This window comes from Somniosus microcephalus, chromosome 2 (genome assembly GCF_052327205.1).
Source record: "Somniosus microcephalus isolate GS21.2 chromosome 2, FLI_Smic_1.0, whole genome shotgun sequence".
NCBI classification, from domain to species: Eukaryota; Metazoa; Chordata; class Chondrichthyes; order Squaliformes; family Somniosidae; genus Somniosus; species Somniosus microcephalus.
In genome coordinates, this window is record NC_140988.1 from 208,866,550 (window position 1) to 208,886,403 (window position 19,854).

General features: G+C 45.5%; 1 protein-coding gene across 3 annotated transcripts in view; it reads right to left on the minus strand.

Annotated features, from left to right (window-relative positions):
• The window catches only part of LOC147123188 (RELT-like protein 1), a 142,771-nt gene that overhangs the window by 30,516 nt on the left and 92,401 nt on the right, over positions 1-19,854 (minus strand). For all 3 annotated transcript variants that reach the window (XM_085968483.1, XM_085968475.1, XM_085968488.1), the window contains one exon: positions 6,644-6,874. In XM_085968483.1, coding sequence (XP_085824609.1) covers positions 6,644-6,874 — 231 coding nt within the window. The remainder of the gene's footprint in view (positions 1-6,643; positions 6,875-19,854) is intronic.

A 19,854-nucleotide genomic window follows, 5' to 3' on the forward strand; every position in this document is an offset into this window, starting at 1 on the left:
GCCCTGAAATGCCAAGAGGTGAACATAGAGAAGAGTCCCCTCAGTCAACTGGTCCTGGGACTCAGCGAAGTAACTACTAACACTACTAATAATAATCAGCCCCAGGACAGTGACATCCCAGCACAGAGAATTCGACCAAACACAATTATTACTAAACAAAAAGAAAAATATTTGACCTATTGGACAGAAACGACAAAAACCCAAAACAAACTCGATTGCTATTTGGCCCTAAACAGACTGTACACCATGGCTGATTACCTGACCATGGTGAAAGATAGCAAACTGAGAAAAACCTTGACAATGTACAGACTTAGTGAGCATAGCCTGGCCATCGAAAAAGGCAGACACAGGCAGACCTGGCTGCCCAGAGAGGACAGGCTATGCTCTCACTGCAGTCAGGGAGTGGTGGAGATAGAGATGCACTTCCTCACAACTTGTGGAAACTATCAGGACATAAGGGGGAATTTCTACCCAAAATGCATAAAAATATGCCCTGAATTCAAAAATTTGAATGACCACCAAAAACTCCCATATCTATTAGGGGAACAGAGAAAATGTGTAACTTTTGTGGCAAACTATGTTACAGCTTGCCATAAGCAAAGGGACAACCAGTGACCACTGAATCTAAGAAAAGATTATATGTATATTATATGTGTGTAATTTATGTATACATGGGCATATTTGTCTATACACTATGTCTAGATCTGCGTTTATGTGTTCAATTATACATGCTCTTTTTCTGTGCTCTGGCAACATAAGATGTATCTTGTCATGTCAATAAAGCAATTTGAATTGAAAAAATTGAGAGAGGGGGGATCCGAGGGGGGGGGGAGAGAAGAGAGAGAGAGCGGGGGATCCAAGGGGGGGGGGGGGGGGGGGGAGAGAGAAAGAGAGGGAGAAAAGGGATCAGGGGGAAAAGAGAGAAAGGGGATCCTAAGAGGAGAGATTGAGAGAGGATCGGAGGAGGAAAAGGAGGCTCAGAGTAGGGAAGAGAGAGAGAGGGGAATCGGAGGGGGGAAGAAAGAGGGGAATCGGAGGGGGGAAGAAAGAGGGGAATCGGAGGGGGGAAGAAAGAGGGGAATCGGAGGGGGGAAGAAAGAGGGGAATCGGAGGGGGGAAGAAAGAGGGGAATCGGAGGGGGGAAGAAAGAGGGGAATCGGAGGGGGGAAGAAAGAGGGGAATCGGAGGGGGGAAGAAAGAGGGGAATCGGAGGGGGGAAGAAAGAGGGGAATCGGAGGGGGGAAGAAAGAGGGGAATCGGAGGGGGGAAGAAAGAGGGGAATCGGAGGGGGGAAGAAAGAGGGGAATCGGAGGGGGGAAGAAAGAGGGGAATCGGAGGGGGGAAGAAAGAGGGGAATCGGAGGGGGGAAGAAAGAGGGGAATCGGAGGGGGGAAGAAAGAGGGGAATCGGAGGGGGGAAGAAAGAGGGGAATCGGAGGGGGGAAGAAAGAGGGGAATCGGAGGGGGGAAGAAAGAGGGGAATCGGAGGGGGGAAGAAAGAGGGGAATCGGAGGGGGGAAGAAAGAGGGGAATCGGAGGGGGGAAGAAAGAGGGGAATCGGAGGGGGGAAGAAAGAGGGGAATCGGAGGGGGGAAGAAAGAGGGGAATCGGAGGGGGGAAGAAAGAGGGGAATCGGAGGGGGGAAGAAAGAGGGGAATCGGAGGGGGGAAGAAAGAGGGGAATCGGAGGGGGGAAGAAAGAGGGGAATCGGAGGGGGGAAGAAAGAGGGGAATCGGAGGGGGGAAGAAAGAGGGGAATCGGAGGGGGGAAGGAAGAGGGGAATCGGAGGGGGGAAGAAAGAGGGGAATCGGAGGGGGGAAGAAAGAGGGGAATCGGAGGGGGGAAGAAAGAGGGGAATCGGAGGGGGGAAGAAAGAGGGGAATCGGAGGGGGGAAGAAAGAGGGGAATCGGAGGGGGGAAGAAAGAGGGGAATCGGAGGGGGGAAGAAAGAGGGGAATCGGAGGGGGGAAGAAAGAGGGGAATCGGAGGGGGGAAGAAAGAGGGGAATCGGAGGGGGGAAGAAAGAGGGGAATCGGAGGGGGGAAGAAAGAGGGGAATCGGAGGGGGGAAGAAAGAGGGGAATCGGAGGGGGGAAGAAAGAGGGGAATCGGAGGGGGGAAGAAAGAGGGGAATCGGAGGGGGGAAGAAAGAGGGGAATCGGAGGGGGGAAGGAAGAGGGGAATCGGAGGGGGGAAGGAAGAGGGGAATCGGAGGGGGGAAGGAAGAGGGGAATCGGAGGGGGGAAGAAAGAGCGGAATCGGAGGGGGGGGGAAGAGATTGGGGGCGGGATTGGGGGGGGGTGGGGGGAGAGAGAGAAGGGGGAAATCGGAGGGGAAAAGGGGGGGACCGGAGAGCGAGAGAGCGAGAGTAAGGGGGATCGGGGGAGAGAGAGAGGTGATCATAATAGGAGAGAGAGAGAGAGAGAGAGAGAGAGAGAGAGAGAGAGAGAGAGAGAAAGAGAGAGAGAATCAGAGTGGGGGGGGAAGAGAGAGAGAGAGAGAGAGAGAGAGAGAGAGAGAGAGAGAGGTGTTTGGAGTTGGGGGAAAAGAGAGAGGATCGGAGGAGGGGGGAAATCGGAGGGGAAAAGGGGGGGACCGGAGAGCGAGAGAGAGAGTAAGGAGGATCGGGGGAGAGAGAGGTGATCGTAATAGGAGAGAGAGAGAGAGAGAGAGAGAGAGAGAGAGAGAGAGAGAGAGAGAGAGAGAGATAATCAGAGTGGGGGAAGAGAGAGAGAGAGAGAGAGAGAGAGGGAGAGAGAGAGAGAGAGGTGTTTGGAGTTGGGGGAAAAGAGAGAGGATCGGAGGAGGGGTGGGAGAGAGGAAGGATCGGGGGGGGGAAGAGAGAGAGGTTATCAGAGTGTGGAAGAGAGAGGTTATCAGAGTGTGGACGAGAGAGGGGGGATCGGACTGGGGACGAGAGAGAGGGGGGAATGGAGGGGGGAAGAGAGAGAGGGGGTGGTCAGAGGGGGAGAAGTGAGGGGGGGGATCGGGGGGAAAGAGGTGGGGGTCGGTGGGGGAGAAGAAAGAAGGAGGAAATCGGAGGGAGGAAGAGAGGGGGATCAGAGGGGGGGAAGAGAGGGGTGGATCGGAGGAGGGGGAAGAGAGAGTGGGGGATCGGAGGGGGGAAGCAGAGGGGGGGGAAAGAGAGAGAAGGGGGAAATCGGAGGGGGGAGAAAAAGAGAGAAGGGATGGGGGAAAGAGGAGCTCGGAGAAGTGGCGGGGGGAGAATGTCAGGAGCTCGGGGAGAGGTGGTCAGGAACTTGTTGGGGGGAGCACAGCGAGAACAGTGGGGTGGGGGGGGAAGAACGTGATCCAGGTCTAAAGGAGGTGGGGGGTGGGTGAGAGCAAGCACCTGATCCAGATGGGAAACTAGATCATGTTCTCCTTCCCTGTGTTACATTCTTCCACCCCCAACCCCACCCCTTTACACCTGCACCACGCTCATTCTCTCTTCCCCCACCCCCCGCAGCGGTATAAGAAGGCAGCTCACTACCACCCTCTCGAGGGCAACTAGTGATGGGCAATAAATAAAGGTATTTTAAAAAATGAGCGCATATTGTGTGTTGGTCTTACAACATCCATAACATTACAATTATGTATTATTTGCCGGACTCGATTGTTCCAATGTTCTCCTGGCCAGCCTCCCATCTTCCACCCTCAATGAACTTGAGCTCATCCAAAACTCCGCTGCACGTATCCTAACACGCAGCAAGTCCCATTCACCCATCACCCCTGTGCTCGCTAAGCCACACAGCTGTCTGGAGGTCCCGCGCAGCCCATTTAAAGGAACCACACACGCACCAAAAAAAAATTAGGGGGAACATTGAAATAAAAACAGAAAGTGCTGGAAATACTCAGCAGGTGAGGCAGCATCTGTGGGGAGAGAAAGAGAGTTAACGTTTCAGGTTGATAACCTGGTTTCTCTCTCCACAGATGCTGCCTCACCTGCTGAGTATTTCCAGCACTTTCTGATTTTATTTCAGATTTCCAGCATCCGCAGTATTTTGCTTTTGTATTAGGGGGTACATTGTCCACCAAAACCTTGATTTTAAAATTCTCATCCTCATGTTAAAATCCCTCCATGGCCTCACCCCTTCCTATCTGAACTCAGCAGTGTGAGGGCTCCTAACCACACTGTTGAGTTCTGGAGCTGGCTGTCACCATGAATGGGTCATATTACACATTGCAAAGTACTTGATTACTCAGGCAGGCAGGAACTAATCACACATTCCAGACAAACTGTTGGGTGTGTCTTGTCCTTCAAGGGGACCAATCAGAACTTTGGTGTTACAAATAGTTACAGCTATTAAAGGCTCTAAAAGGTTAGCTGAAGATGATCTCCTCCTCCTCCCCTTCTCCTCAGCTGAGGTCCTTTAACAAAGTTGAGTTTCCCCCCCACCCCCACAAGTGTCACAATTTTCATGCATTTTGAAGATTTTCTGGAATGTGTTAAAAATGACAGCTTTATATAGAATCATAAAGCTCAGAAGGAGGCCATTCAACCCATCGTACCTGCTCTTTGGTAAAGGTATACAATTAGTCCCACTCCTCTGCTCTTTCCCCATAGTCCTGTGAATGTTTTCCCTTCAAGTATTTATCCAATTCTTTTTTTGAAAGTTGCACTTGAATCTGCTTCCATCACCCTTTCAGGCAGTGCATTCCAGATCACAGCAACTCGCTGTGTAAAAAAATGTTCCCTCGTGTCGCCTCTGGTTCTTTTGCCAATCTAGTTACCTCCTGCCACTGGAAACAGTTTCTCCTTATTTACTCTAAACTCTCCATAATTTTGAACACTTCTATCAAATCTCCTCTTAACCTTCTCTGCTCCAAGGAGAACAACCCCAGCTTCTCCAGTCTCACCACATAACTGAAATCCCTCAACCCTGGTACCATTCGAATAAATCTCTTCTGCATCCTCTTCCTCCCTGAAGTGTGGTGCTTAGAATTGGACACAATACTCCAGCTGTGGCCTAACCAGTGTTTAGTATAACTTCCTTGCTTTTGTACTCTATGCCTCTATTAATAAAGCCAAGGATCCCATATGCTTTAACAGCCTTCTCAACTTGTCCTGCCACCTTCGAAGATTTGTGTATATACACCCCCAGGTCTCCCTGTTCCTGCACCCCCTTTAAAATTGTACCATTTATTTTATATTGCCTCTCTTCATTCTTCCTACCAAAATGTATCACTTCACACTTCTCTGCATTAAATTTCATCTGCCATGTGTCTGCCCACCTTCACCAGTCTATGTCCTCCTGAAGTCCGTTACCATCCTGCTCATCGCTTACTACATTTCCAAGTTTTGTGTCAACTGCAAACTTTAACATTATGCCCTGTATACCCAAGTCCAGGTCATTAATATATATCAAACAGAGCAGTCGTCCTAATAGCAACCCCTGGGGAACACCACTGTATACTTCCCTGCTCTTTAATTTCTTCCTTAACTCCTGAAACGTTGACTGCAGGACTTCAGCCCTTTTCCTTTATATCATTAGTTCCCACATGGACCACACCTTCTGGCTCTTCTCCCTTTCAACCTCAAAATGTTCTACACCCCCTCATTGATGTCGTTTACCTCAACACCAGGGAGGCAACACACCATGCAGGACTCAAGTCAGCGGTTGCAAAGCACCTGTCTACTCCCCCTAACTATCGATCCCGTACGAACCACTGCATCTCTACACTTTGCTATGCCCCGCCCCATGCAGTCATTTCGTCTATGTACTGTGGATGTGCTCTAGACTGCACTCCCCCGCAGTGCCACACTCCAGGAGGACTCCTGCACTGCCTGTCTCTTCTTACCCTGCCGAAGGCCACCCACTTGCTATCCTCCTGAACTCTCTGTAGCTGTGGGGTAACAACCTACTGGAATGTGCACTCCAGGAAACTCTCAGCCTCCCGAATGCCCTGCAGTGACTCCAGTCGCTCCTCAAGCTCAGAAACCCCGAGCTCGAGTTCGAGCAACTGAAGGCACTTCCTGCACACATGGTTATCCAGGACACATGAAGCGTCTGGAGTTCCCACATGGCACAGGAATTTACAGGCAATGGGGCTCAGCTGTCCCATCATTTTGCTTTAAAGGCCATCTATACATGGTTTTAGTTTAGAATCCCCTTACTCCTATTTATCATTTATTTATTACTTATGTATACCAGATTTTTATTTAATGTAATTCGGATCCATTTAATGTTGATATCCCCTTAGATCTAATTAATTCTGATTATTTATATATTTACTGTTGCTCCTTGGTTTAAATTACTTAGCACCTCCTTCACCAAATTCCCATTCCCAACAAATTTCCATCTTCACTCTGTTTAGCAAGCCACCCTGTTCAGCAGATTCACCCAACTCTCACCTTGTGCTTAAAGCTCTCCAGGCAGTTTCCAGAAATACACGAATAAATAGTTCTCTCAAAATGGGATGACACTCTTTCCACTTGTAAGGAGGTTCAAAAAATTAAGATTTAAACAAGGGCTTTAAATATTAAACTAAAAGCATAAAGTGCAAAAAGAACCCTTTTGAACACCAGATTGATATTTGATTGTACAGCATTTGAATTACGTTATAGGACAAATGAAATGTAAAGCATATATAATATATAATAATTTCAGTTGGTGAATAGCTGGTTGTAATTTATTTTTTCACCTCCCCACAGCTAACACTGTGACCTCTCCAGCTCGACTCCTTCTGAAGTCCTTTGAACTCCTCGACTTTCGATGGCTGCAACGTGAGCAAGTACTTTTCCCTGCTGCTCCGCTAACGGTATGTAGATGATGTCCTTGCAAAGAGTGCGTTGTTAGGCTTCCAGTTGGTGATATGGGACTGGTAGGACTTTCAGGGGTAACAGGACTAGGAGGACCATTGGGACTTGTAGGGCTTGAGAGAAAAAACATGGATGGAAATTAACTTTCAAATGTACAATATTATTACTATTCACAATATTAAGATTAGCAAACAAGATACTGTGCAGTTTAACATTTTTACAAATAGTTTTCTTGACCACCAATTCCCCATCCTCCAAGCCATTTCAAATGCATTCAAATACCATTACCGTGATTTTGTAAATAGATGCGGGTTGGGAGCGGGTCAGGTGGTTTCCGGCTTCCAGTACCGCCCCCAACTACATCCGGCCCACGGACGTGATTTTACGTTGATTAACCTAGTTAAGCCCGCCCTGTCCATCAACACGAGGAAGGTGCGTTTCCTCATTCTCCTAGAAGTTGCGGGACTCTCCTATTTAAATAATTAGACTCCCATAATCCCCAGAGTTTACCTTTTCAGGACTTATATGAATATTTGTGATTTAAAATGATGGCTGCTGCAGAGCGGCTCCAACTTCAAACTCCTTAGTGACTAACAGACCAGTGGTTAGTTTGCAGCAAGGCCTGGACAACATTCAGGCTTGGGTTGATAAATTTCAATTAACATTTGCACTACACAAGTGCCGAGCAATGACCATCTCCAACAAGAGACTCTAGTCACCACCCCTTGACATTCAGCAGGATTACCATCACCACCATCAACATCCTGGGTGTCACCATTGACCAGAAACTTAACTGGACCAGCCATATAAATACTGTGGCTACAAGAGCAGTTCAGAGGTTGGGTATTCTGCAGTGAGTGACTCACCTCCTGACTCATGGAAACATAGAAGATAGGAGCAGGAGTAGGCCATTCGGCCCCTCAAGCCTCTTCTGCCATTTAATGAGATCATGGCTGATCATCCAAATTCAGTACCCTGTCCCTGCTTTCTCCCCATATCCCTTGATCCCTTTAGCCTCAAGAAATATATCCAACTCCTTCTTGAATATATTTAATGAATTGGCCTCAACTGCCCTGTGTGGCAGAGAATTCCACAGGTTCACCACTCTCTGGGTGAAGAAATTCCTCCTCATCTCAGTCCTAAATGGCTTACCCCTTATCCTTAGACTGTGACCCCTGGTTCTGGACTCCCCGCCATCAGGAATACCGTTCCTGCATCTAGTCTGTCTAGTCCTGTTAGAATTTTATAAGTTTTAATGAGGTCCCCTCTCATTCTTCTAAACTCTAGCGAATATAAGTTTAATCGACCCAATCTCCCTCATACGTCATTCCTGCCATCCCAGGTATCAGTCTGGTGAATCTTCGCTGCACTCCCTCCATGGCAAGAACATCCTTCCTCAGATAAGGTGACCAAAACTGCACACAATACTCAAGATGTGGTCTCACCAAGGCCCTGTACAACTGCAGCAAGACATCCTTGTTCCTGTACTCAAATCCTCTCGCTATGAAGGACAACATACCATTTGCCTTCTTAACCACCTGCTGCACCTGCATGCTTACTTTCAGCGACTGGTGCACAAGGAAACTCAGGTCACGTTGCACTTCCCCTTTTCCCAATCTATTGCCATTCAGATAATATTCTGTCTTCCTGTTTTTGCCACCGAAGTGGATAACCTCGCATTTATCCACATTATACTGCATTTGCCATGCATCTGCCCAATCACCCAACCTGTCCAAATCATACTGGAGTTTCTCTGCATCCTCCTCACAGCACACATGCCCACCCAGCTTTGTGTCGTCTGCAAACTTGCAAACAGCTAGTTCCCTCGTCTAGATCATTTATATATATTGTGAATAGCTGGGGTCCTAGCACCGATCCCTGCGGTACCCCACTAGTCACTGCCTGCCACTCGGAAAAAGACCTGTTTATTCCAACTCTTTGCTTCCTGTCTGCCAACCAGTTCTCTATCCAAGTCAGTACCTTACCCCCAATCCCATGTGCTTTAACTTTACATGCTAATCTCTTATGCGGGACCTTATCGAAAGCCTTCTGAAAGTCCAAATAAACCACATCCACTGGTTCTCCCTTATCTATTCTACCAGTTACATCCTCAAAAAATTCCAGTAGATTAGTCAAGCATGATTTACCTTTTGTAAATCCATGTTGACTTTGATGGGCAGCACGGTGGCATAGTGGTTAGCACTGTTGCCTCACAGCGCCAGGGACCCGGGTTCGAATCCGGCCTCGGGTGACTGTCTGTGTGGAGTTTGCACATTCTCCCCGTGTTTGCGTGGGTTTCCTCCGGGTGCTCCGGTTTCCTCCCACAGTCCAAAGATGTGCGGGTTAGGTTGATTGGCTATGATAAAAAAAATTGACCCTTAGTGTTAGGGGGATTAAATATGTGGGGTTACGGGGCTAGGGTGGGATATGTGTTGGTGTAGGGGTTACGGGGATCGGGTGGGATATGTGTCGGTGCAGGCTCGATGGGCCGAAATGGCCTCTATCTGCACTGTGGGGTTTCTGTGTGATTCTGTGACCGATCCTGTCACTGTTATCCAAGTGCTCTGCTATTACATCTTTTATAATGGACTCTAGCATTTTCCCCACTACCGCTGTCAGGCTTACCGGTCTATAATTCCCCGTTTTCTCTCTACCACCCTTTTTAAATAGTGGGGTTACATTAGTTATCCTCCAATCCATGGGAACTGTTCCAGAGTCTATAGAATTTTGGAAGATGACCAGCAATGCATCTATTATTTCTAGGGCTACTTCCTTAAGTACCCTAGGATGTAGATTATCAGGCCCCGGGGATTTATTGGCCTTCAATCCCATCAATTTCCCTAACAATGCTGATTTCATTCAATTCCTCCCTCTCATTAGACCCTATGTTCCCCGACATCTCTGGGAGGTTATTCGTGTCCTCCTTTGTGAAGACAGAACCAAAGTATGTATTTAATTGGTCTGCCATTTCTTTGTTCCCCATTATAAATTCCCCTGATTCTGACTGCAAGGGACCTATGCTTGACTTCACCAATCTTTTTCTCTTCACATGTGTATAGAAGCTTTTACAGTCAGTTTTCATGTTCCCTGAAAGCTTACTCTCATAATCTATTTTCCCCCCTCTTAATTAATCCCTTTGTCCTCCTTTGCTGAATCCTAAACTGCTCACAATCCTCAGGTTTGCTGCTTTTTCTGGCCAAATTATATGTCCTCTCCTTGGATCTTATGCTATCCCTAATTTCCCTTGTTAGCCACGGTTGAGTCACCTTTTTTGTTTTATTTTTATGCCAAACAGGGATGAACAAATTCTGTAGTTCATCCATGCGATCTTTAAATGTTTGCCAGTGCCTATCCACGTTCCCCAATCCATCCTAGCCAACTCGTGCCTCATACCATCGTAGTTTCCTTTATTTAAATTCAGGACCCTAGTCTCCGAGTCAACTACTTCACTCTCCATTTTAATGAAGAATTCTATCATATTATGATCGCTCCTCCCCAAGGGGCCTCGTACAACAAGATTGCTAATTAATCCTTTCTCCCCAAAGTTTTTCCACCATCTACAAGGCACAAGTCAGGAGTGTGATGGAATACTCTCCACTTGCCTGGATGAGTGTAGCTCCAACAACACTCAAGAAGCTCGACACCATCCAGGACAAAGCAGCTCGCTTGATTGGCACCCCATCTACCACCTTAAACATTCACTCTCTGCACCACCAGCCTACCGTGGCTGCAGTGTGTACCACCTACAGGATGCACTGCAGCAACTCGTGTATACCTCTTCGACAGCACTTCCCAAACCCACGACCTCTACCACCTAGAAGGCAGCAGGCACATGGGAACACCATCACCTCCAAGTTCCCTTCCAACTCGCACCATCCCGACTTGGTATATCGCCATTCCTTCATTGTCGCTGGGTCAAAATCCAGGAACTCCATTCCTAATAGCACTGTGGGACTACCTCCATTTCACAGACAGAAGCAATTCAAAGTGGCGGCTCACCACCACCTTCCCAAAGGCAATTAGGGATGGGCAATAAATGCTGGCCTTGCCAGCGACACACCCATCCCATGAATGAATAGAAAAAATGGTAGTGCAGTGCTATGCTGTTGGTTCTGGGCTGTCAGCAGAGAATGGGTTAAAAAAATTATATTTTATAGTGCTATGGTTCCTGTACTAGGGCATTTACACAGTTTACTGGTTCGCTGTTAGACAACACTGCTCACTAAAGTTGGAAGTGCGCTGAAAACGTTCTGAAGGTGGAAAACAACGGTATGTCCAGCACAAAACAGACCACCACCACCAGTGAAAAATGCAGTGTTAATAAAATGGGTCTTGACAAGTGCAACTTGAGCTTTAGATCTGCATGATCATTATGCGTGATTATTAAAAATGAACCCACAGTACTCAACAATGACCAGCTCTACGGCAAGCTGAGACCCATACAAAGAAACGTTAAAAAAAATGTCAGGGCTTTCTGATGGTTGTGACTGAATCTACTACCTGGTATGATACAAAGGCATTCAGACCCTAAAAGTCCTAGGTTCAATCCTTGGTTTGTGCAGTTAGGTGATCCCAAGTAGAGTGCCAGTGGATAGGGAGGAGGCTAGAACATAAGCCAGGAACCCCACTTTTGTTCACTATCCAGTGATCTCTGGCATAAAGTGCACGTGTAGACATCAGAGGAGGACAGAATTGTGTTCAGCTGTGAAAGCCCAATACTCACTGTCTAGACTCACACATGAAGAATGGTGCCTCGCCCAAGAGACCAGAGAGCGACTTAGACTTGTGGAACTATACCCTAGCATGAAGAGATAAGGAAAAAGGAAAACATTTCTCCTACAAGATTTTTAAAAAACTGTTCAAACAACAATGAAGAGCCAGTACATAGAAGAGTGCAAGAGAGAAGAAACATGTATTTCTTGAAACATGAAAGGAGGAGAGGATAGACCATTATGGAAGACTGCAGTAGAAGCCCAGATCTATCCATGTTCATGCAATGACTTTAGCATAGCTGCAAATTATTGAAAATACCTCTGTTCTGAGTACTGTATAGGAGACATTACAGGAGAAAGGATTAAGATGTTTGGTAAGTCACTGATTATTTTCATCCATTTAACACTAAGGTCTACTTGTGGAGGTATTTTTGGAAGCCAACACGACATCTAATAGTGAAAGCAGAAAATCGTAGTTTAAAAAATGTACCCTCTCACCAGCTAGGTCATCAAAAACAAAGCTAGCTGGGTCTGGATGGAGGACTTAGTCTGATAATGGCAAATTTACCTGTGGTAAAGAAAGAGTGTGCAATCACTCAGGTGACTTGACTATAATCCAGCAGCATGATCAGGGGAGCAAACTGTCAAGTGATTCAATAAAGTCCATCATGCTCAATTGTGGCTATGTACAACAGCTGTCAAATCATAATTTAAATGAAAATTCTTCAATTGGGCAATGAAGTCATTAGATAACAAAAAATAACAATGTTCGCCAAATAAGAAAGAATTAGAAAAAGGTGACTACTTCAGTATCTGTAAACAGATAATTACAATCTGCCAAAATTAAACACATTGTTAGACTGCAAAGAAAGTATTTTAAACTGTCCTTTTGGAACTTAGCTATCTACAACCACCACTGGAGGGCAACCTAATTTACAAATACAGGAAACTTTGGTTTATCTGGAGGTTGTATGCCCGGAAACCTCGATCTAACGGCAGAAATCAGCAGCCGTTTTGGTTAGGTTTTTTTTCTTCTCCTAGCATTTTTTTTTAATTTTTTTAAAAACAGTCAGGCTCTGGAAAGCATCTCTGTAGCTTAGCAACAGCTTCAGAGACGTTTCCAAGGTACGGGCCGAGTGTTTACAAGCTGTTGCTAAGCAACAGTGTTTATTGTCAGATACGGAGATGAAAACCTCCTATCCTTCAACATTAGCGCTGGTCTATCCGGAAGTTTTGACAGATCGGCAGCAGCTCGGTCCCGTCGGTGCCGGATTTCAGAACTTTTCTTGTATACACATTTTGTTTCTGTTTCTTCAGTTTGTAAAATTGATCAATAAAATCCAGGTTTTAACATGGCTTATTTCTCTCCCGGTTTCCTTCATGTAACCTGGATTACACAATCAAGTTAATACTCTGAGTTTAGGCACAGAGTTTGCAGACAGAGCTGGATGAATTACAATTGGAGTGGATTGCAAACAGAGTGGAAGCTGAGAATTTGTTGATAGTAGGAATTCAGTGAAGAGGAGGAAGACAGTTTCTCACACCCAACTCAAAAAAAAGGAGTGGAGCTTGAAAACCCGAGGATTCTAAGATAAGCATCTGGGTTAAGTATCTAGATAATCAATATTCAGGTTCTTTGTGTTTAATGATAAAGTGCTTCTCGGTAAGCTTGAGTAAATAATTAGTCTTTGGTTAGTTCACTTTGAGGAGCAAATAGAAAAATAACAATGTAATTTAATACATTAAAATTGTTTAGACCTAGTTAGCAGCAATTATATAAATAATCACCTTGTATCCGAGGAGTTTTTTTTAAGTCTCTAATTAGAATGGAGGGACAGCTGGGACCTGTAGCCTGCAATTCCTGCACCATGTGGGAACTGCAAGACAATTCATGTGTCCTAGAGGCCCACGTGTACAGGAAGTGCCTCCAGCTGCTCAAAGGCACCAAATAGTGGGAAGGAGATACAGAAACCGATTTGCAGGGAACTTACCGAAAAGTGAATGAACTATAGAGTAGTGATAATGGGAGACTTTAGCTACCCCAATATTGAATGGAGCAGTGATTGTGTTAAGGGCAGAGAAGGGGAGCAAATTCTGAAGTGTTCAGGAGAATTTTCTTGATCAGTAGGTTTCCTGCCCAACAAGGAAGGAGGCAGGAGGCATTGCTGGATACAGTTCTGAGGAATGAAGTGGGTCAAGTGGAGAATGTCACAGTGGGGGAGCATCTCAAGAATAGTGATCATAGTATCATATGGTTTTGATTAGTTATGGGGAAAAACAAGGAGCAATCTAGAATAAAAATACTTAACTGGAGGAGGGATTTGGCCCAGGTAAATTGTAGTCAAAGATTAGCACACAGAAATGTAATGAAGCAATGGGGGGCCTTTAAAGAGATGGTTTGGATACAGTCTAGCTACATTCCCACGAGGGGGAAAGGGAGGGAAACCAAAACCAGAGCTCCCTGGATGGCGAAGGAGTTAGAGAGTAGGATGAAGCAGAAAAGTATGACAGATGTCAGCTCGATAATACAAGGGAGAATCAGTCTGAATATAAAAAGTACCGAGGAGAAGTGAAAAAGGAAATGAGAGGCAAAGAGACAATATAGATTGGGAGCTAACATAAAAGGGAATCTAAAGGTTTTCTCTAGGCATAGTAAGAGGGTTGTCAGAGGAGAGGTGGGGCTGATTAGAGACCAAAGTGGAGATCTATTGGTGGAGACAGAAGGCATGGCTGAGGTACTAAATGAGTACTTTGCATTAATGTTTTCCAAGGAAAGAGGACTTAGCCATAGCTACGGTAACCGAGGAGGTTGTTGGGATACTGGGCGAGATAAAATTAGCTAAAGAGAAGGTACTAGAAAGGCTGGCAGCACTTAAAGTGGATAAATCATCCTGTCCGGATGGGATGCATCCTAGGTTGCTGAGGGAAGTAAGGGTAGAAATTGCAGAGGTGCTGCCCACAATCTTCCAATCCTTCTTAGGTACGAGGTGGTGCCATACGATTGCAAATGTTACACCTTTGTTCAAAAGAGGGGAGAAGGATAATCCTCGCAATTACAGGCCAGTCAGTTTAACGTCGGTGGTGGGGAAACTTTTAGAAACAATAATGTGGGAGAAAATTAACAGCCAGTTGGACAAGTATATGGACTAATAAAGGAAAGCCGGCACCGATTTGTTAAGGGCAAATAATGTTTGACTAACTTGATTGAGTTTTTTGATGAGGTAACGGAGTGGGTGAATGAGGGCAGTGCAGTTAATGTTGTGTATATGGACTCCAAAAGGCTTTTGATAAAGTGCCACATAATGGGCTTGCCAGCAAAGTTGAAGCCCATGGAATAAGAACATAAGAAATAGGAGCAGGATTAGGCCACTTGGCCCTTCGAGCCTGCTCTGCCATTCAATAAGATCATGGCTGATCTTGGGCTCAAAGCCACTTCCCTGCCCGCTCCCCATAAGACTTCACTCCCTTACCTTGCAAAAATCTGTCTATCTCCACCTTAAATGTATTTAATGACCCAGCCTCCATGGCTCTCTGGGGCAGAAAATTCCACAGATTTACAATCCTCAGAAGAAATTCCTACTCATCTCAGTTCTAAAAGGGCGACACTTTATTCTGAAACTATGCCCGAGTTCTAGATTTCACCACAAGGGGAAACATCCTCTCTGCATCTACCTTGTCGAGCCCCCTCAGTATCTTATATGTTTCTATAAGATCACCTCTCATTCTTCTAAATTCCAATGAGTATAGGCGCAACCTGCTCAACCTTTCTTCATAAGTCAACCCCCTCATCTCTGAAATTAACCTAGTGAATCATTTCTGAACTGCCTCCAATGCAAGTATATCCTTCCTTAAATAAGGAGACCAAAACTGTACACAGTACTCAAGGTGTGGTCTCACCAATACGCTGTACAGTTGTATCAGGACTTCCCTCCTTTAATACTCCAACCCCTTTGCAATAAAGGCCAACATTCCATTTGCCTTTTTGATTACTTGCTGTACCAGCATGCGTGTTTCATGCACAAGGACCCCCCCAGGTCCCTCTGAACTGTAGCATTTTCTAATCTCTCTCTATTTAAATAATAATTTGCTTTTTTATTTTTCCTGCCAAAGTGGATAACTTCACACTTTCCCACATTATACTCCATCTGCCAAATGTTTTCCCACTCACTTAGCCTGTCTATATCCCTTTGCAGATTCTTTGAGTCCTCTGCACAACTTGCTTTCCCACCCATCTTTGTATCACCCGCAAACTTGGCTACATTACACTCGGTCCCTTCATCCAAGTCATTAATGTAGATTGTAAATAGTTGAGACCCCAGCACCGATCCCTGTGGCACCCCACTAGTTACCGTTTGCCAACCAGAAAATGACCCATTTATCCCGACTCTCTGCTTTCTGTTAGTTAGCCAATTCTCTATCCATGCTAATATATTGCCCCCAACTCCGTGAGCTCTTATCTTATGCAGTAACCTTTTATGTGGCACCTTATCGAATGCCTTCTGGAAATCTAAATACAGATTGAGCGTCCTGAATCCGGCAACGTCGGGACTGAGGCCGAGCCGGTTTTCGTGTTTTTCCGGACTTCGGAACGTGTTTCTGATGTCCGAAGTCTGGAAATATCGCAACCGGAGCTCGGGCGTTTCCGGACTTCGGACATCAGAAACACGTTCAGAGTCCGGAAATGCCTGGGCCATTCCGTGACGCGTTTCTCCGCCCCTCCCCTTCTGTTAAAGGGGAGGGATGCTGCGAGCTCTGCAAAGCATCTGATGGCCCACACTAGGCCACCGGGGCGGCATGGTGCCATGGCTGCAGCCTGGCGGAAACACTTAGTGGAGCTGTGCAGATTAAGGAGGATAAAACACAACACTAAAGTTTTATTACATCACTCGCATATTTCATAGGATTTTTCAATAAAAGACAACAAAAGTTAATGGCTTTTTGAAGTACAGGTTGAGCGTCCAAAATCCAGAGTTCCGGATTCCAGAACATTTTACGGATTCCGGACGACCCTGCCACCAATCGTCCCGGAATCCGGAACATTCCTGATTCCGGAACTCTGGATTTTGGACACTCAACCTGTACACCACATCCACTGGCTCACCTTTGTCCACCCTGCTCGTTACATCCTCAAAGAACTCCAGCAAATTTGTTAAACATGATTTCCCTTTCCTAAAACCATGCTGACTCTGCTTGACTGCATTATGATTTTCCAAATGCCCTGCTACTGCTTCCTTAATGAAGGACTCCAGCATTTTCCCAACAACAGATGTTAGGCTAACTGGTCTATAGTTTCCTGCTTTCTGTCTCCCTCCTTTCTTAAATAGGAGTGTTACATTTGCGGTTTTCCAATCCGCTGGGACCTCTCCAGAGTCCAGGGAATTTTGGTATATTGCAACCAATGCATCCACTATCTCTGCAGCTACTTCTTTTAAGACCCTGGGCTGCAGGCCATCTGGTCCAGGGGACTTGTCATCTTTTAGTCCCATTATTTTACCAAGTACTTTTTCCTTAGTGACAGTTATTGTCTTTAGTTCCCCCCTCCCTGTGGCCCCTTGATTATCCATTATTGGGATGCTGTTAGTGTCTTCTACCGTGAAGACAGATACAAAATATTTGCTCAGTCTGCCATTTCCCCGTTCCCCATTATTAATTCCCCAGTCTCATCCTCTAAGGGACCAACTCTCTTCCTTTTTTTATACCTGTAGAAGTTCTTACTATCTGTTTTAATATTTCTTGCCAGATTACTCTCATAATTCATCTTCTCTCTATTATTTTTTGTGTCATCGTTTGCTGGTTTTGAAAAATTTCCCAATCCTCTGGCCTCCCACCAATCTTGGCAACATTGTATGCCTTAGTTTTCAATTTGATACCATCCTTTACTTCCTTAGTTAGCCACGGATGGTGCTCCCTTCTCTTAAAATCTTTCTCTCTCACTGGAATATATTTTTGTTGAGAGTTATGAAATGGGGATAGTGGCAGCATGGATACGAAATTGGCTAAGTGACAGGAAACAGAGAGCAGTGGTGAACGGTTGTTTTTCGGACTGGAGGAAGGTTCACAGTGGTGTTCCCCAGGGGTCGGTTCTAGGACCACTGCTTTTCTTGATATATATTAATGACTTTGAAGTGGGTGTACAGGGCTTAATTTCAGAATTTGCAGATGACACAAAACTTGGAAGTATAGTGAACAGCAAGGAGGATAGTGATAGACTTCAAGAGAACATAGACAGGTTGGTGGAATGGGCAAACTGAAAATTAAATTTAATGCAGAAAAGTGTGAAGTGGTACATTTTGGTAGAATGAAAAGAGGAAATATAAACTAAAGGGTACAATCCTAAAGGGGGTGCATGAACAGAGAGACATAGAAATATAGAAAAATAGGAGCAGAAGTAGGCCATTCGGCCCTGCTCCACCATTCAATATGATCATGGCTGATCCTCTACCTCAATACCATATTCCTGCTCTCTCCCTATACCCCTTGATGCCTTTTGTGTCTAGAAATTTCCTTCTTAAATATATTCAGTGACTTGGCCTCCACAGCCTTCTGTGGTACAGAATTCCACAGGTTCACCACCCTCTGAGTGAAGAAATTTCTCCTCATCTCAGTCCTCAATGTCCTATCCTGTATCCTGAGACTGTGACCCCCTCTCGTTCTAGACCCCCCAGACCTATGTGCACAAATCATTGAAGGCGGAAGGGCAGGGTGAGAAAGCAGTTAAAAAAGCTTACGGGATCCTGAGTTTCATGAATAGAGGTATAGAGTACAAAAGCCAGGAAATTATGATGAACCTGTATAAAACACTGGATTGGCCTCAACTGAAGTATTGTGTCCAATTCTGGGCACCACTTTAGGAAGGATGTGAAGGCCTTTGAGAGGGTGCAGAAAAGATTTACGAGAATGATTCCAGGGATGAGAGACTTCAGTTACGTGGATAGACTGGAGAAGCTGGGGTTGTTCTCCTTCGAGCAGAGAAGATTGAGAGGAGATTTGATAGAGGAGTTCAAAATCATGACGGGTCTGGACAGAGTAGCTAGAGAGAAGCTGTTCCCATTGGCAGATGGGTCAAGACCAGAGGACACAGATTTAAGGTGATTGGCAAAAGAACCAAAGGCGACATGAGGAAAAACTTTTTTATACAGCAAGTGGTTAGGATCTAGAATGCACTGCCTGAAAGGCTGGTGGAGGCAGATTCAATCGTAGTTTTCAAAAGGGAATTGGATAAGTACCTGAAGGAAAAAAATTTGCAGAACTACGGGGAAAGGGTGGGGGAGTGGGACTAGCTGAAGTGCTCTTGCAGAAAGCCGGCACGGGCTCAACGAGCCGAATGGCCTCCTTCTGTGCTGTAACTATTCTATGATAAAGTAGCTTATTAGCAAAAAAAAACTGAAGCCCATGGGATAAAGGGGCAGTAGCAGCACGGATACAAAATTGGCTCAGCGTTAGGAAACAAAGTTGTGGTGAAATGCTGTTTTCGGACTGGAGAGAAGTATACCCCAGGGTTCAGTACTAAGACTACTGCTATTTTTGATATACATTAATGACTTGGACTTGGGGGTACAGGGCACAATTTCAAAATCTGCAGATGATTCAAAACTAGGAAGTGTAGTAAACAGTGAGGAAAACAGTAATAGGCTTTAAGAGGACATAGACAGGTTGGTGGAATGGGTGGATACATGGCAGATGAAATTCAATGCAGAAAAGAGAGGGATACATTTTGGTAGGAAGAATGAGGAGACACAATCCAAGCTAAATGGTACAATTTTAAAGGGGGTGCAAAGTCAGAGACCTGGGGGTGCTTGTGCACAAATCTTTGAAGGTGGCAGGAAAGGTTATCAAAGTAGTTAATCAAGTATATGGGATCCAGGGCTTTATAAATAGAGGTATAGAGTACAAAAGCCAGGAAGTTATGCTAAACCTATATAAAACACTAGTTCAGCCCCAGCTGGAGTAGTGTGTCCAATTCTAGGCACTGCACTTTGGGAAGGACATGAAGGCTTTGGAGAGGGTACAGAAGAGATTTACTAGAATAGTTCCAGGGATGATGGAATACAGTTACGTGGATAGACTAGAGAAGCTGGGGTTGTTCTCCTTACAGCAGAGAAGGCTAAAAGGAAATTTGATAGAGGTGTTTAGATAGAGTACAGAAGGAGAAACTGTTTCCAGTGGCTGAAGGGTCGATAACCAGAGGGCACAGATTTAAGGTGATTGGAAAAAGAACCAGAGATGACTTGAGGAAAAACTTTTTACGCAACGAGTCGTTAGGGTGATGGAAACAGATTCAATAGTAGCTTTCAAAAGAGAATTGGATAAATACTTGAAAGAGAATACATTGCAATGATATGGGGAAAGAGCCAGGAGTGGGACTAACTGGATTACTCTTC